Consider the following 24,474-nt stretch of genomic DNA (forward strand, 5'->3'; position numbering starts at 1 on the left):
CTGCTTTTGGGGTGGCTTCATGTAAGTGTAAAATCTCACTGTTGTTTCTGAAGAAGGAGAGATAACTAGAAAAGGTTTAGGATATTTTCTTCAAAATTAAGTGCTTTTGTTACCCAGCCTCCTCCCCCTTGACCAATAAATCCCTGCCCAACTATAGAAAAAAATAAAACCCACAAAAATCTTGATAAGGAAAGAAAGAACACAAAGGAGCAGCCGACTCAGTGTCTGTGCACTTGCCTGGGTACTGTCCTATGTGGGTATCAGTCACGTGACACTGTTTTTAACCATTTTCCCTACAGATGTGTTTACTTTTAAATGATTGTCGTAGTTTTCACTTTCTACCACATTTTAGTTATCTAGGGTCCTTTTTTTCCCCCATTATGAACAGTGCCTGGAAGGAAATGTATTTCTTTACATGTAGTCTGGATTATGATCATAGGATAAATAACCACAGATAAAAATGCTGGGTGAAAACATGTGCTTTTATTTATTTTTTCTGCCATAGTGCTAATTTATATGTCAAATTTTTGGAGAATGGACTGAAGTGTTTCATAGTAAGAAATTATTTAAGAAACTTTATAGTTGTATGATTTAGAAAACTGTTCAAAATACCATTTTAACCATTTTAAGCATGCTATTCGGTGACTTTAAGTAGATTCATAACGTCATACAACCATCATCTTTATGCTTTTCCAGAATGTTCTCAGAATGACAAAAAGATGGTATGCTCAATTCCATTCTCCTTGTTTTTCCTTCCAGCTCAAGCCCTTGGTAGCTCCATTTTATTTTCTGACTGTTTGAATCTTCCTAGTTAAGTACCTTTTGTAAGTGGATAGGAATATATTCTCAAATATGTTTAACACACAGCCAAGCTTTTTCCAAGAAAGATCATCTGAACATTAAAAATGAAAGGAAGAAAGATGACTGCCTATCTATTCGTACCCTGTCAAACAGGGTGGTCATCATTTCATTTTTGATAATATCATAGGATAAATACAAATCTTCTTTTAGGCATTGGCCTATCTATTTCCTGAGCTCATTTTGTTTTGCTTAATCTGTCTTCTCTTATTGACCTACGAAAATCATTTACACCCCATGAATACCACCACAAAAGCCTTTAAAGGAGGAAGGGTTTATTTCAGCTCACCATTCAAGGTACAGTCTATTCTGGCAGGAAGATCAAGGCAGCTGGAGCTTGAGGCAGGTGGTCACATTACATCCAGAAAGCAGAGAGGGATGGATGCTCGGACAAGGTAGCTAGTGAGAGTTTGAAGGAAGGCTATCCCTATCCTGAATTAAAAAAAACAAACATAAAAGGGGCCCACAGCCCATCTAACTGTACTCAATAGCCTTAGTAAACTGTTGCATGTAGCTTTGATATCCCACCAATGCTCTATGAATGAGCCATTCTACCTGCCCCTATCCAGCTTCCCTTGAATCCACGGACAGAGAAAAGACACAGACACATAGTGGTTCAGTTTCAACTTGCCTTTGGACACAATTGCTGGGAGCTACTATCTCCCACCTGGAAAAATGTGCCCTTATCAATATTCTTATCTCTGCACCTCCCACCTGACCTATACTTTAGTGACTCAGATACATCTAGTCCCTGCTAAACACCCTTGACCACCCGCCTATAGGAGTGGCTATAGGCTGCAGCTTCTCCTGAGACCTGATTGGCTTTTCTCACTCTATAGCGTGGTGAACTCTTCTCTCCTTCCTCATATCTGTCTCTTTTCCTCCAGGGACCCAGAAGTCCCACCTGTTCCTTCCACCCAGCAATTGACCCATGGCTTTTTTACTGACAGACCAAGAACCAATTGGAGAACAGGACATTAGTATCAAACCTCCCCTACAGTAAACAAAGTGAAAAGGTCTCATTAATAGTTCAAAATATTCATTAGATATTCAGATATTGTGAGTTATTGGGTTAAAAAAGCCATTTTCTTTCTTATTTCAGCAGACACTAGACTATTACAGATCATACATAGCTACATTATATTTTACTAGAAAATACTACACTAAAGAGTTTTAATAAGACACAGTTTGTTGTGGAAAGTAGAATTTTAAGTTAGAAATCTGACTAGTTTTGCTTATTAAAAAAATGTTCAAAGTCCCCATGTCTTTGGCATTCTACCACTGTAGTAAACACAAAGGTTAGTTTAAAATCTCTTAATGTTTGTTGATTTTTAAAATTAGATTGCTGTACAGTGTGTAAAAGATAATAATTTTTATCTTTGGTAGTTATATTATTAAAATATCTTTCTTTATGACAATGACTGAAGAATATTGTTGAAAAATAAGATCCTTGGCCTTCTTTTTTCTTCTTCCTGCTTCCTCTGTAGGGTTTCTTGTGTCTGTCTGTGTGTAAGCTCTGCTGCCTGGGTTTCACACACATGTTCTTATTACACAAATCTAATGAGTACTTATGCCTGAAGTAGAAATTCCTGTTAAGCCAATATGGAGTGTATATTGAACTTCCTTTTAACATCTGTTGAGCTGATTTAAAATCATTTTTCTACTTTTACATAACAACATGGTTTATTATACTCATACTGCCTGCCAAACCATCATCTTATTTCTGGAATAATTCTGTTTGGATTTTATGTTGCCCTGGAAATATATTGTTTGACTTCAGTTATTTATATTTTATGACTTTCTGTGTTGATATCGTAACAAGTAGGACCTTGTTTTTGTCTCTTCCTTTGGCCCTTTCCGATTTCATTCATCATCATTCTCAGATTTGGTTTGTTCAATGGAAATATAATACTTCCTTTCTTTTTACTTTGGATTTAAATAGAAAAGAAATAAGCATTTACATCAAGTAGGCACAGACCAATGAACTGAAGCCTGGGAATGTGCCCAGATTTTTACTAAAGACTTATTTATGCTGACTGAGTATGTTTGTGTGTATGCTCACCACTCAGTGTACATGCATACAAGTGACTGCAAAGCCAGAAGAGGGCGTCAGATTCCATGGCACTGGAGCTACAGCTGACTGTGAGCCTCCTGGTGTGGGTGCTGCGAACTGAAACTGGGTTCAAGGCAAGCATAGTACATGCTCTTAACTGCTGAGCTGTTTCCAGCCTTGTCCTTAGGAGTGCATGCCTGGATGTCCCATGGTACATATACTAGGCAGTCTGGTGTTTGACTGGTGCTGCCTTGCTACGGTTATACACCCTATTTTAAATGTTTCAGTTGAGTGCGTTGCTCTCATGTGCATAGCAATCTCACAGACTTAGTTTCTTTGACATGATCTGATTTGTTGCATGTCTGTAAGTGAATCCATTAGCCCTAGAAGTGGTAAATTTTTTTGCTTCTGTAGCTGTTTATTCAGTCTATGCTGCATGGTTGTGCTAGACCAATGGTGGCAATGGTGGCAATGGTGGCAATGGTGGCAATGGTGGCAATGGTGGCAATGGTGGCAATGGTGGCAATGGTGGCAATGGTGGTACAGAGACAGCTGCTTCAGCACTTGGGCTCAGAATGGATCAAGTTCCACTGTATAAAACAGTCCCCCACGGAAGGCAAAGCCTGAAACTGCTGTTGTTTAAAACACGGTGCACTGCCTCCTCTCCACAAACTCCCTTCTCTAATGATCATTGATTTTCAATAACAATCACCTTTAAAATAAAAGATCATCACCCTTAAATTCTAGAATAAAACAATTGTGAAATCGATACTTCACTGTTTTGAACGTGAATGAAACTATAAACTTTCTTATCCTAGAAAATGGGAAACAGAATCTTCCTTACACTAGTCTTCATCAACTAGTGACCTTTATTTACATGATCTGCAAGATTTTTATCCCCATAGCTTTCTTGCCTTCCTTGTCTTTGTAAAACATTAAGCACAATCACTGCAGTCTGAGTTCTTCTCACACTAGTTGCTTCCATTCTCTTTCCAGCAATTGGAGGTGGGTTCTTTTGACTCCGAGTTGTTAGCAAACATATAACAATTGGTTCCGGAAAGCCATGTGTGTGTGCCATCTTCTTTATGAACTGTGTTATTGATTTATGTTTCTGTAGCAAAGTACCCAGGAGCACTTACATGGGTAGAGACTGATTTTTAGTTCAGTTTCAGGTATTTCAGACTGTGGTTGGCAGGCTATGTCACTTTGGATCTGAGGTGAAGCATGTGTGTCATGGCTGTGGGACTGTGTGCCATGGCTGTGGGACTGTGTGTCATGGCTGTGGGACTGTGTGTCATGGCTGTGGGACTGTGTGTCATGGCTGTGGGACTGTGTGCCATGGCTGTGGGACTGTGTGCCATGGCTGTGAGACTGTGTGTCATGGCTGTGGGACTGTGTGTCATGGCTGTGAGACTGTGTGTCATGGCTGTGAGACTGTGTGTCATGGCTGTGAGACTGTGTGTCATGGCTGTGGGACTGTGTGCCATGGCTGTGGGACTGTGTGTCATGGCTGTGGGACTGTGTGTCATGGCTGTGGGACTGTGTGTCATGGCTGTGGGACTGTGTGTCATGGCTGTGGGACTGTGTGCCATGGCTGTGGGACTGTGTGTCATGGCTGTGGGACTGTGTGCCATGGCTGTGGGACTGTGTGTCATGGCTGTGGGACTGTGTGCCATGGCTGTGGGACTGTGCCATGGCTGTGAGACTGTGTGTCATGGCTGTGAGACTGTGTGTCATGGCTGTGGGACTGTGTGTCATGGCTGTGGGACTGTGTGTCATGGCTGTGGGACTGTGTGTCATGGCTGTGGGACTGTGTGCCATGGCTGTGGGACTGTGTGCCATGGCTGTGGGACTGTGTGTCATGGCTGTGGGACTGTGTGTCATGGCTGTGGGACTGTGTGCCATGGCTGTGGGACTGTGTGCCATGGCTGTGAGACTGTGTGTCATGGCTGTGGGACTGTGTGTCATGGCTGTGGGACTGTGTGTCATGGCTGTGGGACTGTGTGTCATGGCTGTGGGACTGTGCCATGGCTGTGAGACTGTGTGCCATGGCTGTGGGACTGTGTGTCATGGCTGTGGGACTGTGTGCCATGGCTGTGGGACTGTGTGTCATGGCTGTGGGACTGTGTGTCATGGCTGTGAGACTGTGTGTCATGGCTGTGGGACTGTGTGCCATGGCTGTGGGACTGTGTGTCATGGCTGTGGGACTGTGTGCCATGGCTGTGGGACTGTGTGCCATGCCTGTGGGACTGTGTGCCATGCCTGTGGGACTGTGTGTCATGGCTGTGGGACTGTGTGCCATGGCTGTGGGACTGTGTGCCATGGCTGTGGGACTGTGTGTCATGGCTGTGGGACTGTGTGCCATGGCTGTGGGATTGTGTGCCATGGCTGTGGGACTGTGTGCCATGGCTGTGGGACTGTGTGTCATGGCTGTGAGACTGTGTGTCATGGCTGTGGGACTGTGTGCCATGGCTGTGGGACTGTGTGCCATGGCTGTGGGACTGTGTGGCAGAGGAGGCTCCTTTCATACCTCATGGTTTTCGTGAAGGCAAAGGGCAAGGTGCATCCTTTCCAAGCATCCCCCCCCCCCCCCCGTGACCTACTTCTTTAACTGAGGCTTCATCATAGTGACCCATTGGACTATATGGACTATCCTCAATGGACTATCCATTTATAAAAACAGGATTCTTATGATCTTTTAAACTTCCGATAACAATAGTAGCTGGGGCTGAATTGTCATCATGTCAGCCTTTGAGAACTTTTAAAACTCTAAGCCATAATAGGAATTCTAGTATGCCTGTTGTTATGTACAAACTTGATAAAGGCCACAGTATTTTCCTTGAACTCTTTCAATCTTTCTTCTATAAGTGTATGCTGGGTGACACTTTCTAGAGTCTTCTCATCTCAGATCAAGAACTGATAAGAAAGTAAGGATATAAATGAAGTCCGACTAGGTGAATTAATGATTTTATCGGTTACTTGGGAGTAGAAATGATTCAATGACAGCTGCATCATGAAAAACTCACCTCAGCTTATTGGAGAACATCTCTCAGCAGTCCTTACAGCTTATATAAGACTGGGGATGGAGGAGCCTAGTGCATATAGTCAGTTTTAAGGATTTCCTGAAGCATGTGAGTTGTTTACTTCCTGGATTTTCTAGAGCTTCCCTGTAGGATAGAATGATTCATGCCCTTTAGAGCACCATGCATCTTAATGAGTTTCCTTCCAGAATGAGATATTTTACCTCAGGAAATTGCTACACAGCACTCTTATCGTCTAGCTTTTATAGATAATGGGGTGAATGCTAATGACAACTTATGGTTTTAATTATAGAGAGCTTACCTATTTCTTTCTGTACATGCTTCTAAAGTATTTCTTTAACTTTAAAATTCAGACATGGTACCAAATATCTGTCCATTGTAAGCATTTCTATATGATTAATGTTTTTGGGTTGTTAAAGTTTTTTAAAAAACGATTTATTTATTTATTTATTTATTTATTTATTTATTTATTTAATGTATGTGAGTATACTGTCCCTGTCTTTGAAACACCAGAAGGCACTGGATCTCATTACACATGGTTGTGAGCCACCATGCAGTTGCTGGGAATTGAACTCAGGACCACTGGAAGAGTAGTCAGTGCTCTTAACTGCTGACACATATCTCTCCAACCCTTATTTAAAAATTTTAATTAAGCCCAGGAAGAAATTTATCCTTTCTCTTTCTCCTCCCTGCAGCTGCTTTTGGTGTCTAAAGGTCCCTTCAGACCTTCTAATACTTGTGCTGTGCACACACAGCTCCCCCTAGTCTTTATCCTATTCCTCTGTCTCTTCAATTCTTTGTTCTGACTCTTGGTGGAATTTGTCGATCTTCTAATTTGTGTTTTGCTTTTTTTGTTTTTAATTTAATACTCTGTTGACAGTTTCTACTGACATTTTATAAAATTTTCTATAAAATGTGATGATTGCTATTTTATTATTTCCAAATAATTAACATGTTCAAAATGTTTCCATTTCATGGATCCTCACCCCTGCTTTATTCACCTAATTTTCATAAATGTCAAAACTAAAAAGTACAAGCTAGAGGTTTTAAACGGTGTCTTCCTATAGTTCACAGCAAATGCATCTCAAAAAAAATCTTGTTGTTTTACTAGTAACTTTCTTTTTGATTGTTGAGTGTTTTATAATGTTGCCTCTTCAATCTCATTTATAGGCTAAAATGTTTGTTTAATATTAGAAACTAAGCTGAATTCTGAGTAAAAATATGTGGTAACTGGTTAACTCTTCAAGCCGAGCATGAAGAAGGGCAATACGTTCATTGTCATTTCTGCAACATGGAAAGTGATTCTGTGTGGTGCAGTGAGTTGGATCCCTCTGGTGGAAGCAGCCGTTGCATTCATGTAGCTCTGCTATCGTCTTAGCAACAGCTCCTTTGTGCCAATCGCCAACCACTCTCAGCTAAGTGAGATAGTCGTGATCTGGGTCATGGATGGTACCCTTCAGGGTGCCAAGTACACTGTGACCTTGCTGGCCTCTCTTCCTTTAGACTTCAGGAGTGTGGAAATTCTTCCCATCAAGTAATCTAAGCAGGGGCTTAGATGAACTGGACCAGAGGTTTCTAGTTTGTTGATCTCAGGTAGCATTCTTCTTTATACTGGTGAATGACACACGGGTGGACATCTCCATTCTTTTTCTATTTGTGAATCAAATATACAAGTATGTAATTAGCACTCTCCTTCATTTTCTGGGCTTCTCTTGACATGCAACTGAGGGCAGGATATTGAATATATAAGTTTATATTACCATGTTGCTTTAAAAGCCATATTGAGAATTTTAGAAAAATGATTTTAAAACCTCTTGTACCTTGAATAAAACTTTCAAATGTGAGGCTTGGACACAAATTCAGTGAGATGTAGTAAATTTGTTGGAACACAGTCATGTGTTTTAGTGTATACATTCAATGTGGCTTCTTTTTTGCTACAGCTGCAGAGTTAAATACATAAGACCCACAGAAAAACCATATTAGCTATTTGGCATGGTTCTAAAGGGTTGTGGAATGTTGACAGCAATGTGACTGCCCAGCAAGCAATTGTATGTCCTTCAGGTGACTTCCCCCCCTTCTCTTCCCCTGACCCTTTTTTGAGACAGGATCTCCTTACAGTAGCCTTGAACCCCATCTTTTTTGCCCTGGCTTCTGAATGCTGGCAATACAGATACATGCCAATACTCCAGGCTTGATTTTCTTTTCATCTGAGTTAAACGATAACTTGCTTCATTCTGAAGTCCAGATGGTGATGCTAGTGGATGTCTGTCCACATCTCTTTTCTGTTTTCACATTGTCAGTGGAGATGGAATTAAGATCATTTTATCACTTGTGGCTCTGTCTAGACGATGACAAGGGCTGGATGAATATGACAAGGGTGGGGTGAGAAAGCGACAGTGTGGAGATGTGCACTTAAAAGACCTTGTGAACATTTTAAAGATTTGTTATTTTTGCCTCTTTTCTAATCGTGTACCTCAGTTATTATGAATAACTGAAATATAGCTTTGTTATCTTATATATGGTTTGCTGTGTGACATATCTTCAATGTGTTGGGATGTGGTGTCTTTGAGAGGTCACAGAGTTACTATATCATCAAGAGGGATTAATGGTGTTTTTTTTCCTAGGGAATAAGGTCTTGTTCTGGAAAGTTTGGGTTACCTACCTCAAGAGTGAGAGGTTACAAAATAAACCCATCTTCCTTGGCATATTTTCTTGCTTTCTTTACCATGTTGTGGCCTCTTTTTCTTCTGGATAAACCCTTGCCACTAACAGATGAGACTGGCACTTGATGCCATCTGCCAAATTAAGAAAGAACATGAGGCTCTCTCTAGATGGATCTGATCTTGACCCTAGGAGAGTAAGCATGGATCTTGGATGTTTTGCTTCTTAAAACCATGAGACATGGAGAACTCAGACTCAAGTCCTTACTCCCTTATAGCCGAGAAATATAAAGGAAGATGGCATGTGCTTTTCTCTGCCTTTCAGAGGACCAGGGGCTCAAGGGCCTTTGAAAGAATTGATATGAACGAAAACATGAAACAGGTATTGAAAACATTCCTACGCCATCAAACAATTAGAAAATCCCTCTTTTCCTTCACACTCATTTCTCTCTGATGTGTGGGTAGAGTTTTCAGACAGGGAGTTTCTGCGACTATTGTGTCTCTGTATCTTTTACCCATAGATGTGACACAGTGAGGGGAGGGAGGCATTAATTCTGAAACCTCTCTGGCTCACTCTTTCATACACCAAGCTTCCTTCTGATGAGTTGCCTTTGAGGACAGTTTAGGGCTCTCCCCACACTAAGTTCTCATGCATTTTCCAGTTCACTTTTTTCCATTGTTGGAAATGAGGCTGATGAGTTTAGAGGTGACAGAACAGTCAGGGGTGAAGTGAAATCTGAGGATTACAAAGATGTCTTCTCTCCACAGAACTTGTCCAGTTCTCTGGCACGTGAATCATTTCTTGGGAGCTTGGGGCGGGGAAACTGAATGAATTTAAGACTCCACAGGTTTTCTGGCTGTCCCACACTAGAGACATTTTCTTAAAGAAAGTCCCCTTCTGCCCTGTTAGACATAGAGTCATTTTCCCTGCAGCCGAGACTTCCTGCAGTACGGTTGTGTTTTTTTAGTTCATCTCTGTCTTCATCATCCTTGGCTGCACTTGCTTATGTCTGTGCTTTCTCCCCAGTACTGTCTAGCTCTGAGAAAGAGAGGACTCTGCAACTCAGGGCTCCTGAAAAGGCCATGCATGCTGTAAGCTGACTAATTCAACCTAACAGTTGTTAGCTGAGTAGCCAACACAATTACTTTTCTTATCTTCCTTAAATCTTGAAAGAAAGCCAATGGGATAGATTTGGGCTGAAGGGAATATTGTTCACAACATGCTTTTCTTTTTTAAGGAGGGGCCCAGTTGTGGCCGGGAGAAAACAAATGTAACCTTAGCCTGGCAAATAACATTGATGAGGTTTGTACCTTAGTTTGCCAATTCCCTTAATCTTTCATTTGTATTTTGGTTGTATTGCAATTATGTTTTACAAATCATATGGCAAAATGCTTACAACATCTTCAATTAAGTATGCTTAAGGGTTTATCAGGATTTATTTATAGGTCGAGTTTTTTGAACTTTGCCTAAGAGATTTCTTCTAGTCTTCTAAGCAAATGTAACAATCCCATCTAAGCTGGGATCTAATGAAATGTAATGACATATAGCTCATGTGCTTCTCAGTGGTTCTTTTACTTATTTAAGTTGTTAATGACAATACAGAACTAGAAATATATATTACTAAGGAAAACAAAGCCCAACAGGATTTAGTCAAATACATAAAAATCAAGTCTGAAAGCTTTTTAAAAGATGAATTTAGAGTTATTTGTTTTTCCAGAATGGATTACATAATATATTTCAGTTCTCAGATTAAAATTAATGGTTTATAATATGTCTCAAATTGTATTATCTCAAGGTTTTCATTTATTAAATGCTTTATAGAAGCTACAGATATTGATATATTATAATTTACAATGTATCGGAATAAATCTTTAGTAAAATATTGTGACAAGAAGTTATTTATAAAGACTTAATGAGACAGACAAAGGACGAGTTAATGAACAAGATTTTAAATATTTTGTTTCCTATAAGTTAGATTGATTTTAATGTGTTTGACCTTTTCTCTCTGAACACACGCTTTTTTTTAATGAAGCAGTTATATATTTAAAAGAGAAAGTTAGACTCCAATTAAAATTTCCTTAATTTTCTTTCTGACTTATAAGTTATGGAAAAATAAATTTCATCAAGGTATGGAAAGCTATAGGGGCTAGAAATGTCAGTTTTATCTAAAATAAGTTTGCTTATATTTAGTTTTTAGAGCACAGTCTTGAAATTAAACATAGTTTTAAAATCTCTGCGTATTTATTGAGTACCCTTGAGTCAGGTACCAAGGTAGATGTTTATTAACTCACTCACATAATCTAATAATAACATCAGCAGTGACATCACATTAAAGTCCTCATTTCAGAGGCATTGACATAGAATAGTGAAATAATTTGTCAAACCTATGGGGACAAGCTGGGGGACAAGCTGAGGGACAAGCTGAGGGACAAGCTGCTGAGCTTGGCTCCAGGTTAAGCACTGAGCGAACACATTCCTGAAGGCAGCCCAGGGCAGTGCTTTGCCATGTGCTTCCAGTCATTGACATCTGCACCACATAGGACTACACCACATGCTCAGGCCACACCCCATACAGATGAACCTGAAGCTCTTCGGCCGAGCTGGACAGTCTGCATTTTAAGAATATGTTCAGGTAACTTGGAGGCATTTCACACTGTATCCTCCAGAACTAGGCTTTGTCCTCTCCACTGTTTTCCAGGAAGCTGATGCAGGAGTGGGTCTTGCAAATGTGCTTTCCCTTAAGCTGGCTGGTGCAGACCAAGAAAGTGTGTTCAGAACAGCAATACAAAGAAGAAATGAGGGAGAGGGGAAGGTTTTGGGTTTCTGAGCATTGAGAAATAAGTATTTTACTGTCAAAAATGAAGGAAACTATTTCCATTTCCAGTATAAAGTTCTGGATTTGCTTTCTGAGACTCTGAAAACATCCTTGGAATGAATGATTTGCAGGCTTATGAACACTATCCTGGGGAGAACTGAATCCTTGCCTCTGCTCTCTGTCTCGACATCTCTGTCTGCTTGTGTCTCTGACACTTGTTCCTAGATTTGACAGTTACTGAGCAGTCAGAAGAAATCCACCAAAGGCCACTTAAAGCAAAGAGGTCACCCTCTAGCTTAGACGGGTTTAGCATTAGATGCTAGAAACACTGCTGGTCCAGAGTAGTATGCAGGTAAATCCAAGGCAAGTCAAGTGGGAACTACAGTCTCTCACACTATGATACAGCAGAGCCGACCATTACAAAACAAGTGTATCATATGTCAATCATTCATCTGCTAGCTGAGCTTCCCACTCTTCGTGGGGCCGTGTCTTAAAAACCCTTCTGAAAGTTTCTCAGGCTAAACAGTCTTTGCTCCTTTCTTTCTGCTGCAAACAGGGATTCACTATAAAATAAATATCATGGGCTGTCTACTCTTCGTAGCATCTCTGAGGAGATGGGTCTGATATGCACCACTGTGTTCAATCACTTAAAAGGCAGTAATACAATTAGGCCATCCTTTATATAAGAACTGCTACTGCTTTCAGCTCACTTCCAGGCCTGACACAAGTAAATCACTTTGATAAAATCCCGCTTCCCCCAACTCCCAGGGAAGAGCATAAGTAATGATACCAGTGATCTAGCAAGGACAAAATGAATATAATGTACTTTTTATAGAAAAGCAAAATGTTTCACAAGACAGTGATTCATCGTGTCATTTGGAAAATGAGTTTTCTTTTGTTGAATGTGGAAGATGTTTAAATGATTCTCTGGAGAGGCACTTTCGGAGAGGCATGCACTACACACCTCTTTGGAATTTAAATGCTTGCATGGAGCATCTTACATGAAAGTTGTGATAAAAGGAAGATACTTTAGAAATATACTACTATGTTCCCTTATAATTATTACAAAAAGAGGTGGTTTTCTTTGCTATTTATACAATCTCTTTTCTTGAGGTACAAATAATGAATCCATTTCTTTAAAATTTTTTAAAAAATATTAACAGCATGACTCATGGCTCAGACTTAAATGTCATCAACTTTGGTGTATTTTATATTGTCACTATATTGGGTTATTCAGCTATCTTGACTTTCTTCTTAGTGACTAAGTTACCCTTAGAAGAATATCCTCTCTGATATTACTGTGCTAGTAGCCTTGGAGGCTGCTAGTTTCAACAGTTCCAGAATGTTGTCTGTCATGATTACAACCATCCTTTATGTCTATTCTTTTTGATAAACATGTACTAGTTATCTGTATTAAGCTGGCTTTAGTGTTGTCTGTCAATACATGCGCACACTCCATACACACACACATGCACATACACACATGCACATACACACATACACACATACACACATGCACACACATGCACATACACACATACACACATGCACACACATGCACACATGCACATACACACACGCACACACATGCATACATGCACATACACACACATATGAACAAAAACACACACGTTAAAACCAGTTCTCAGTTTTCTCCCTCCTATGCTTCTTTTCCCCAGCCTCTAATTATCACTGCTCCTCTGTCAGATCCCTTTCTTCTGTTTCTGCCACACATGAAAGAGCTCACAGAGCCTATGTTCTATAGCTAGAGGTTTTACTTAACATCATATCCTATAGCTCTATTCATTTTGTTGAAAAAGATAGGATGTCATTTCCCCTTATGACTTCATACTACACCATCAGGAATATACACATTTCTCTCTCTCTCTTTTCTCTTTCCCTCCTCTCTCTCTACTTCCTCTATTCATCATCCGCCTTCAAAAAGCAGATATTTTTATATTTCATTTATTAGTAACTCTGAAATTTCTATAATATATTGTTCATAATAACAATTCCACATGTATATGCATATATATGTTTATGCATATATGTTTATTTACTTGAACACATGAATCTGCAAAGCAAACATTTTGGATGTCAATTAACAAAAAATAGAGGTTAAGGAAGTAACAGGTCAAGGCAGTCCATCTCAAGGATTCATTCATCCAGTTAACAAATGGCATTAAAGTTCATGGTATTTCTAATATAACATGCAGCCTTCTATGCCTTTTGTGTTGATATAAATGCTGATATGATTATTATTTTTATTAATTCAATATTTATTAATTCAAGTCTGTTTTGCCACTGGTAAGCTGCGAGAGGCACATGGTGTTTTTATTATTCACAATTATTTAAAAATAAATAATACATCAAGCATTCAAAACTTAAAGAAGAGTACTCGGTGAAAAGTTTTTACTAGGTGTCTTGCCTCTTTTCCTAAGCTCGCTTTCCTGCTGGAGTTATAGTTACTAAAGCCTGTGCCCCAGTCCTAGAAGCTGTGATTGAGTTGATCTAAGAGTTCTGCTGGATTTTGCGATGAGCAGGGCCTCATGAGGAACACTGGTCTAGATAAATGCAACAAGGGCCAGAGGCAAACAAAACACAGAAAACCTTACATGACACTGTGCCTGGGGCGACAAGTGGCAGTGTAGTCCTAGAGGGCAAAGCAGATGCAGACATGAGTGATATCACAGCGCACTGCTTTCAAGAGTGTTTAGACTAGTGACTGTCAGCCTTCCTAACGTTGTGACCTTTTAACACAGTTTCTCATGTTGTCATGACCCCAACCATAAATATTTTCGTTGCTAATTCACAACTGCAATTTTGTAGCTGTTATGAATTGTAATGCATATATGTGTTTTCCAATGCTCTTAGATGACTCCTGGAAAAAGGTTGTTTAATCCTCATTGTGAAGCACAGGTAGAGGAACCATTGGTTTAGACCATGACATGGGGATGGAAGAAGAGAAGGGAGCTTGGGTGACCCCTTGAGAAGCCAGAGCTAAGAAGTCCTAATAGGAGAATTCAGAGGATAACTGAGGGAGAGGAAGAGGTGATGGCTGAAGGGAAAGAACCCCAGTGATCTATAAAGAGTCTTTTCTGGGTGTTCTGAAAGTTGCTAAGCACATTTACATGAAGGAATTTCTATAAGGTAGAAGCAGAAAGTGCCTGATAGGACAGCAGGATATAGATTGTGGGATTCACATGGGCATGAGTTCTGTTCAACAGGACATTGGCAGCACTTCAGAAAATTTTTTTCATGAGTGAAGGGAAAAAATAGTCCTTGGTTAGGTACAGTCCTATCTAAGACATCGTGGAAGAAAAACTACAAACAATTTCTAACTAAAGTAACCAAATGCCACAGCAAAGCTTTAGACTATGTACCAGAATATGAGGCTATGCAATGCCTGGCAAGGGTCTGTCCACGATGCCCAGTGTCTAGGCTGAGTCTAAATGCTAGCACAGAAAGAAAGGGACAGGCATGCAAATATGACCGACCTTGAGGGAAAACTAGATGAAAATAATGTAGCTTATGTAATATAGATATAATAAAGACAATCAGATAGTTGCCATGGCTACATTTTATATATGCAGAAAGTTAGACATATCAGCACTAATGAAAAGATCTCCATCAAATTCTGAAAATGAAAGCTACTATTTAACTATCAGCTGGATGGGATTAAGGACAGATAGGTACTGCAGATGAAAAGATTTGTGAAATTGAAGACAGAATAACAGAAATGATCCAAAGTAACAGAGAGCAAAGAGAATACTTGGAAAACAAGAGTTCAAAGAGGCACCAGATGTATGTAACTGAAGACCCTGAAAAGTCATGGGAGGATGGGAAAAGATATACCGGATTTCCAAATTTAAAAACAATTAGACACACAATCCAAAAGTTCCAACAAGGTTGAGCTCAAGAAGCAAAAAGAAATAGTGAAAGTTATGTCATAATCAAATGTCTGAGATCTACAACAAAAGGAAATATTGAAGGCACTAAGGGGATTAAAGACATTACGTCAGAGGAACAACACTAAGGACAATGACGGATTCTTGTAAGACAGTATTTGAAGAACTGAGGAGACAAGTCTGTCGTCTAGAGTTATAACAGCCATCAAAATTACTTGAATTAAAATAAAGGTCATTTTCCAGACACACTAAAGCTGAAGAACTCACTGCCATCATGTTGCTCTGTTGATTGGTAAAGAAAGTTTTTAGGCTAAATGGCTGTGCTGGGTCCCATTCTGGATCTCTGTGAGGAAATGAAGACTGGCAGAAATGCAGAGGACAAAGACAGATATAAGTTTACACAGTGGGGATGGAGAGATGGCTCAGTAGGTAAGAGCACTGGCTGCTCTTCCAAAGGGCATGGGTTCAATTCCCAGCAACCACACCGCAGCTCCCAACTGTCTATAACTCCAGTTATAGGGGATCTGGTATCCTCCTGAAGAGTATATGCAGGTAATACACTAGTACTCATAAAATAAAAATAAACAAATCATTAGAAAATGTTACTTAGAAAAAAATCATTTTTAAAAGTTTATGTATCATTTAAATCATCAATATAATAACATAGAAGCAAATTTATATACACTGTTTTAAAAGATGGACACAAAACTAGAAGGGGTAAATTAAACACACAACTGCAAGTTTTTTAAGGGCTGAGGACTGATAAGATTCGGTAGAAGGTACAATATCACCTCAAGGTAGATTGTGACAGATGAAATACTTACTATGAATGTGGAGACATTAACTGTTAAACTAGAAAAGGAGATAAAAAAGGAACCATGAAGATGCAACCTTAAAGGAAAGAGGGGAAGGACAGAGAGCAGCTGAAGACAAACAGAGCAAGCAAAAGAGCAGCAAACAAAAATAAATAAATAAATAAATAAATAAATAAGCCAAACCAAGCCAAGCCAAGCCAAGCCAAACCAAACCAAACCAAACCAAACCAAACCAAGCCAAACCAAACCAAACCACACCCAACCAAACCAAGCAAACAAAACAAAGTTGCAGACAATAGAAGCTACCAACAGTCAACCAGGAGCATCACTTGCGTATATGCTAAGCACACTTATTGAAAGGCAGAGGCCTTTGGGTGGTTAAATTATAAAGACATGAGCTGAAAGTAAAGCATAGGGAGCAAATATAACATTAAAAGAAGAGCAAACTAGCTGGGCATGGTGATACAAGTCTCAAGTTCCCACACGTGGGAAGTGGAGGAAGGTGGTTTGGGAGTTCTATGACATTCTGGGCTATGTAAAATCCTGTCTCAAAAAGAAAAAAAAAAAAACAATAAAGAAAAAGAAGAAAACTAGAGTGGCTGTACTAACATCAAATCAGGTTTGACTTGTATAAAATGTGAGTTTTAGGGTGCTTTTTTATGCTTGCTTATACATCCAGAACCCCGGGTCTGACAGGACTGAAAAGGAAACAGACAAAAATAATCAGAGTAGGAAATTTCAATGTCCTTCTCTCAATAGTTGACAGAGTAAGTAGGCAAAAATGAGAAAAAAGTCAGAATATTTGAACAGCTCTGTTAACCAGCCTGACCCAGTTTACAGTTAGATAGCATCCCCTTCAGTGGACTATGCCTTCTGCATAAGTGACAGACAAGTACTGGGAAGACTGAGATCTGTACGATAAAACCAGGCTCAATAAGGTTAAACACACTCGAGTCCTATGAAACCTATGTCTGACCACAAAGGAACTGTATGAGAGAGGATTAACAAGAAGAAGTTTTGAAAGATCCCTAAATATTTGTAAAATATTTGTAAAGCAGGTGTATGTAAGGGAAATATCCAGAGGGTTCTAGAAGGCTTTGGACTGAAAGTAAAGGAAAACATGTGAGATGCTGGTAAATCACTCCTGAGTAGCCTTTCTTTATAAATGAAGAAATCGATAAAGCTAATGACCCTCATCTTCAATCACATAACAAAACAAAACACCAAAAAAATTTACTAGGCAAAGATGAACAAATCAGATTTAAAGTTATAGGGGGAAAACAGTGGAAAGCAAGGGGAGGAAAACAGTGAGACATTAATATAGATATAAATAAAACGGACAATCCTCCACTCAAACTGACCAGAAAGAAAACAGAATCCCTCTCATTAAACATGAGGGACAACATTGCTGTATATGTATAGCCTGAATAATCTATAATCTCCTGGAAAGGGATTCTGCATGAAGCATTGTCTAAATCATGTTGGTCTATGGCATGTTTATAGGGGATTGTCTTTAATTGAGATAAGACCCTTTCTCCTTTAAGTTGCTTTTGTCAGAGTATTTTACTACAGCAAAAGATAAGAAGCTAAGACAAGGAGTAATAAAAGATGGTGTCGCATAGTACAACAATCAACACACTTACAGTTTGAACAATTTGAATGAGGTATATACATTTTTGAAGAAAAAGCCATCAAATATCACTCAAGAAGAAAGAGGTAATTTGATAGCTGTAAATTTTTAATTAACATTCCCATAGGGGGCTAAGATGCCCCCCCATGACTTATATGAAATATGTAAAGCATGTATAATAGCAAAAATACCCAAGCTCTTCTAGAGAACAGAATTGAGGGGATATTTGATGTTAATTTTAATGATCAACCTGACAGGACCTACAATCCCTTAGGATAAGCTTCTGATCATACCTGTGGGGCAATTTTCTTAATTACATTAATTGCAAACCCATCCACTGTGGGTGACACCATCCTCTAGCCAGGATCCTGAACTCTGTAAATGGAGTAGCCTGCATGCATCTCTTATTTCTGACTGCATCTACAATATGACCTGTTACTCCAGGTTCAACCTATCTTTACTTTCCTGTCATGTTGGACTTGAACTGTGAGGTAAAATAAAGCCGCTCACTCACTCTTAGTATGCCTTGGTAAGGGTATTTTATCACAACAGCAGGAAAAGACACCAAGAATACTTTAAAAATGAAGCTACAAGGACATCATTACCTTAAGAGTAAGACTGAGGAAAGATATTATTATAAAATAGAAAATTAGATCCTAATATTCCTTTTTGAATATACATGGGACAATTGTTGAAAATATTTCTAGGAGATTGAGTTCAACAGAAGGATATTAATGTGACTAATTTAGAAGTTCTTCAGAAACATAAAGTTAGATTGACATTAGATGTTCAACCAACAAAAACTTAAAAAATACTAAAAAAGAGAGAGAGAGAGAAATTATTTGGTTATCTTAGTAGATGAAGAAAAATCAAAATCAAAACCAAAATGCAAAATCTGTTCATGATTTTAAAAAATTCTCTCAGCAACATTTGATGAGAAGGGACCAAAGACCAAGTCTTATGAAGGACGTCTACCAAATCCTAGGCATTCACGTTGTCCACAGAGTGAGAGAGCTCGCTACTCTTCAGTACTGTATGGGTAATTATGAACATACAGTAAACTGTAGAGAATTAAAATAACATTTATAACAAACAGAAGGAAAAAACTGAAGTTACTTCAGGTCATAGATAGCATGATTACACACAAAATGCAAATCTTTAAAAGAGCTGCTGGGACAAACAGGAGTGTTAGCAAAGCTATCAGATCCAAAACCAGCATACCAAAGAAAATTACATTTATATCTAATATACATGGAAGAATTGGAATATGAAATTAAAAAGCATTTAGCAGAACCTGAAATGTTTTGAGATAAATGTGGCTCAGATATGTTAGGTGTGTATATTTAAATCTATTTAATTTTAGTTCTAAAAAATGGAAGGACATACTATACATGGATTGAAAAAGACTCAACATTATCAATATCAATTCTCCATAAATTGATGTACATCTCAGACACAATCCTGATTAAGATTTTAGTGAGCTTGAAAAAAAATAAATCAATAAAATTTGTATGGAAATAAAAGAGCTAGAATTGCCAATACAATTTTGAAAAAGAAAAATAAAGTTGAGATACTGGTAAAAACTAATTTCAAGATTTTAATATACAGGGACAACAATTAGGGAGTGCTAGCTTCAGTATGAAGATCTGCAAATAGAGATTTAAAAAGACAGCAGAAAGTGCAGACATGGAAACGTCCCCGTTATCTGGGAATAAGACCCCTTACACTGTTCTGGGTATGTAACCTTTTAACCCAGACACTGTTAATTAGATAGTATTTTTCACAAGTATACATACATCTATGTGAAATGTCAAATGTTACATTTAGAATAGTAACTATGACATTGGATTTATTATTTTTATTTCTTCAGTATGCAGTTGGGTATTTGGCTTTTCCTTTCTCATGCTGCACAATTAAAAAATATTCCTTTTTTGGATCTTTGGTTATTAATTTGGTGTTTTCTTTAGGTCACAGCTATTTTTTTGAAAGAGGTATTTGCACTCCTGGAAGACCATGTACAAAGACAATGTATCTGTTTTGATAGGGCTTCAATTTCTTTATTTTTTTTAAAAAATTGGTTATTTTATTTATTTATTTATTTATTTATTTATTTATTTATTTATGTATCAAATGTCCCCCTTCCCGGTTTTCCCTCTGCAATCCCCTATCCCATTCCCCATGTCCCCTGGTTTTATGAGGGTGCTCCCCACCCACTCCCTCCTCACTGCCCTAGCATTCCCCTATTCTGGGGCATTAGATATTCACAAGACCAAGGGCCTCTCCGCCCATTGATGCCCAACAAGGCCATCCTCTGCTACATATGCAGCTGGAGCCATGAGTCCCTCCATGCGTGCTCTTTGGTTGGTGGTTTAGTCCCTGGGAGCTCTGGGGGGTCTGATTGGTTGATATTGTTGTTCTTCCTATGTGGTTGCAAACCCCTTCAGCTCCTTCAGTTCTCCCCTTAACTCCTCTATTGGGGTCCCTGGGCTCAGTCTAATGGTTGGCGTCGAGCATCCATATCTGCATTGGTCGGACTCTGGCAGAGCCTCTCAGGGGACAGCTTTACCAGGCTCCTGTCAGCAAGCACTTCTTGGCATCTGCAATAGTTTCTGGGTTTGGTGTCTGCTCTGGCAGTTCCTCAGAAAATTGGACATAGTATTACCCGAGGACCCAGCTATACCACTCCTGGGCATATACCAAAAAGTTGCTCCAACATATAACAAGGACACATGCTCCACTATGTTCATAGCAGCCTTATTTATAAGAGCCAGAAGCTGGAAAGAACCCAGATGTCCTTCAACAGAGGAATGGATACAGAAAATGTGGGCCTCAATTTCTTAATGTCTGTTTATGTTCCCTGCACAGCTTTTCTGTACTCTTCAGTTTCAGCACAACAAAGATTTTACTACATTTATTATTCAAACTGTCCATGTAGCCATATGCTCTTCACATTTGTGTTGTTAGTGAATACAGTCACTTAATGACTGATACTCTGAACTTTTCCCAATATTTAATCATATCTCGATCTAGTACCTTTGAATCACCTCATACTTGTTTTGAGTCATTATCTGCTGAAGTTAATAATATTCATTGCCACCCTAGAGTAAATTCCTGCATTAATTTTTGCTTAATTAAATTCCATATTCCCATGACCACATTTCATTGCTCTGTCCTTCTTTTTATGTTTAGTTGTATTTATTTGCTCTTACGCATCTGAACTCATGCCCCAGAAGTGTCTGCACAGCAGGTGAACACACAAGGTCCAAATGTTATCTTTCCCTTTGGCTGAGAAAATAGACCCATGAATTACCCTTAAGTTCCTGTCTGAAGTGAACCTGTGATGTATCCCTATGTTCTACAGGGAGAGTGTGGAGAGTCTGATCCAGAAGCATTCCTATGCCCGGTCACCCATCCGTACCTATGGAGAAGAGGAGGTACTTGGGGAGGAGAGTCAGACAGCACCAAATCGAGGTAAGGCCATGCATCATTTGAAGGTGTGGCGCTGCTAGAGTCAAGAGGACTTGACAGTGAATGACAAGGGTTGGTGGAGTGTCTGGATCTCTGGGAACACAAGCCAACAACTTGGAGCCTTTTCAGAAGAGGCGGTCTGCAGTGCCGATTCTCATTATGCCAAATTAATTCTCTTGATAGCTACTCTGCCTGAGGTGTGTTTTCCTAGTAACAGGACACAGAACCTTTGAATCAGGATAGTGGTGGGCTTCTCTGTGACTTACTGCCAAAGAGTCACCAACCACACTTTGGAACAATTTCATACTATTTTTGAATCTCAGCTTTCTTATTTGAAAACTAGAGATATTTTATTAGGATCAGTTCAAAATGAAGAACACTTTAAGAAGGATTGTTCTGACAAAGGGCCATCACTGGCCTTAAGAGTTGAAGCAAAATCTAAACAAAGGGCTCAGTCTCTTGTAATTTCCTATATTTTGGAAAGCAAAGACAGACAAGTCTCTGGGCTTATTGGCTTCCCAGCCTATCCCACTGAGTGAACTCCAGAATAATAAAAGACTATATTTAAAAGGGGGGGTGCAGCAGCATCTGAGGTTGTCCAGTACACACTACAAATGTGAGCGTGCACACACAAAACACTAAAGAACTAAGCAAAGTTTCCCTGGGCAGAAAGCTCAAAGAGAAGATAGCACATGGGAAGCAAGAATAGAGAGAAGGAGGAGACAGGGAGGCCGGTGGCAGCCCACCGTGGGGCTTAGGATGCTCACGTGGGGAGCAAATCTCTATCCTCTGTGTGTGTGTGTGTGTGCCTAAAATACCAAATAACATTATTAGTGAAAGCACAGGACACTCTTTATAACTCACTGAAAGGAAGGCATCCTTACTCACTTGGACAATTCAGCCAGCATTCCCTCTGGTTTCAACTTCTGAATACTGATGAAGAAGAGTTTATTCTTATGGTTCTCATGATGGCTTTGGGAAAAGGTGAATTTTTCTGAGTCATAGCCACCGTTTTTTTTTTTAGAGGTGCTGCTAATATTTGGAGATCAAAGCGCCACTGCTCAGCCACTCTGGAATATGTAGGCTGTGCAGTCAGTTGAGTATTTTTCTGTTTAGTAAATTCTTCCTTCCATATTAGAAGTAAATGATGCCTTCTCATCTAGGAAGTTGGATCTGCCCTCCATGTTTGAGAATTTCTTTAGCATATAGCATATTATGATCTCATTCACCAAGCTTCTCCAAATGCTTCCCAGATTTACACTCACATTTTTAACCATACAGTTTTGAATTCTTTTCTTTCTTTTTTGTATTTATTTTATTTATAATACTTATATTATTTAAAATATTTTTATGATTATGATATATACATATAGTATCTATGTATATGGGTGTTTTGCCTGTATGAATGCATATGTTCCATGTGTGTACCTGGTATCTGTAGAGGTCAGAAGAGGGCATCAGATCCCCATAAGAATGGAGTTACAGATGGTTGTGAGCAGCCTTGTGGGTACTGGGATATGAACCTGGGTCCCCTGGGAGAGCAACAGTGTTCTCAACTGCTGAGTCAACTCTCCAACCCGTTCTTAAAAAAAAAAAAAATCAGTTCGTATTGCCTAACTACTCTTGGGTATGGAGCATTGGCATTTTTTTTCTTTTTTAAAATGATCTTAAGCTGGATGTGCTGACACATTCCTTTAATGCCAGCACTTGGGAGGCAAAGGCAGGTAAGATCTCTGTGAGTTTGAGGCCAGCCTAGTCTACATGGTGAATTGCAGGATAGCCAGAGATACATAGTGAAACCCTGTCTCAAAATAAAAAAAAAAACAAAAACACCAAACAAATAAACAAAAAAAAGCCAACCCATCAGCAGCAACAACTAACAACTACAACAAAAGACAATAAACTTTTTGTTCTTTATTAGTATACTGAAGTAGCAGCTTGAGTCTAATGAACGTTTTTCTTCCAGGATCAGCCTTTACAACATCTGACAATTTGTCTCTCAGTTCCTGGGTATCATCATCTTCCAGTTTTCCTGGATTTCAGCATCCACAGCCCCTGACTGCTCTTGGCACCAGTACAGCATCTATAGCGACACCAATTCCTCACCCTATACAGGGTTCTCTGCCACCCTATAGCCGCCTGGGAATGCCTCTGACCCCATCTGCAATTGCCAGCTCCATGCAGGGAAGTGGTCCCACATTCCCCTCATTCCACATGCCTAGATACCATCACTACTTCCAGCAGGGGCCCTACGCTGCCATTCAAGGACTTCGCCACTCTTCTGCTGTGATGACGCCATTTGTATGATTCTTCTGAGAGTGGGGGGAGCTAGGTACAGAATGTGCAAATGGCTATGAAAATACAGGAGGGGGATGGGTAGGTGGGAAGTGGGGTATTGGAGCAAGAACTCTCCAGGAAACACAGGACTTACTAAAGAGGAGAGCTGGACTCATGAAAAACCTACTTGTAAGAGAGTGCACCATGGGCCAAGATTCATCTGTGGTCAGACCCAGGAGAGAATCAGTGTGAAGTTTAGCCAGCATACTCCTTCAATTAACAGGATATCAGTTTACCCAGAAAACTTAATAATTCTAGTAGTTAAAAGTTCTGTTGATGCTGTACTATATAAAATCCATGCGTAGAGGTTTCTTTCTGCTTTCAACAGGTTCAAAGCATCATCCAGAAGGCAATACTATATAGCATATTGACATGACTAACTCAAGTCCATTTCTCCCAATAGGAAATGGAAGCCAATAGTGATATGTTTGTAGTGCTGTAGTTTAAGCATGTTTAGTTTCCTTTGTGCCAGTTCGATACAGAAGAGGCAGAGATGGTGCTAGTGCATCCTGTGGCATAAATGAATATGTGGTAATGCCCTTACCAAGTTCCTGCCATATCCACAGGCTGTGACACCATAAACTCTTTCTTCCGTCCCCTTTCTTTTACTTTTTTTTCTTTTTTAACCTAATAATTCTTTTTCTTTCAACAAATTTGCAATTATGTGGTGAAAACTCTCTATATGCTATTTTAAAGCAAGGAGCTCTCTCATTATCAAAGAGGTTGGCTTTTGAGGGGCTGCATCCTTAACAGGCTGGTGACATGGCCACTGAGGACCTGTCCAGAGCCCATGCATGATGATGGTTCTCCCTCACACAATCATTATCTGTTTACTCTCTCCTGAGGGGAATTTCTCTGCCATAGGAACCAAAGTCCTCTTCATTTGCA

At 39.5% G+C, this 24,474-nt stretch overlaps 1 protein-coding gene across 1 annotated transcript in view; it reads left to right on the top strand.

Moving 5' to 3' along the window:
- The window catches only part of Tbx20 (T-box transcription factor 20), a 53,225-nt gene extending 29,662 nt beyond the window's left edge, over positions 1-23,563 (top strand). The window contains exons 7-8 of the mRNA XM_034510496.2: positions 21,143-21,252; positions 23,216-23,563. Coding sequence (XP_034366387.2) covers positions 21,143-21,252; positions 23,216-23,556 — 451 coding nt within the window. The 3' untranslated portion in view covers positions 23,557-23,563. The remainder of the gene's footprint in view (positions 1-21,142; positions 21,253-23,215) is intronic.
- Positions 23,564-24,474: the final 911 nt, after the last annotated feature.

The sequence above is a fragment of the Arvicanthis niloticus genome, chromosome 8 (genome assembly GCF_011762505.2).
Source record: "Arvicanthis niloticus isolate mArvNil1 chromosome 8, mArvNil1.pat.X, whole genome shotgun sequence".
In the NCBI taxonomy this organism is placed as follows: domain Eukaryota; kingdom Metazoa; phylum Chordata; class Mammalia; order Rodentia; family Muridae; genus Arvicanthis; species Arvicanthis niloticus.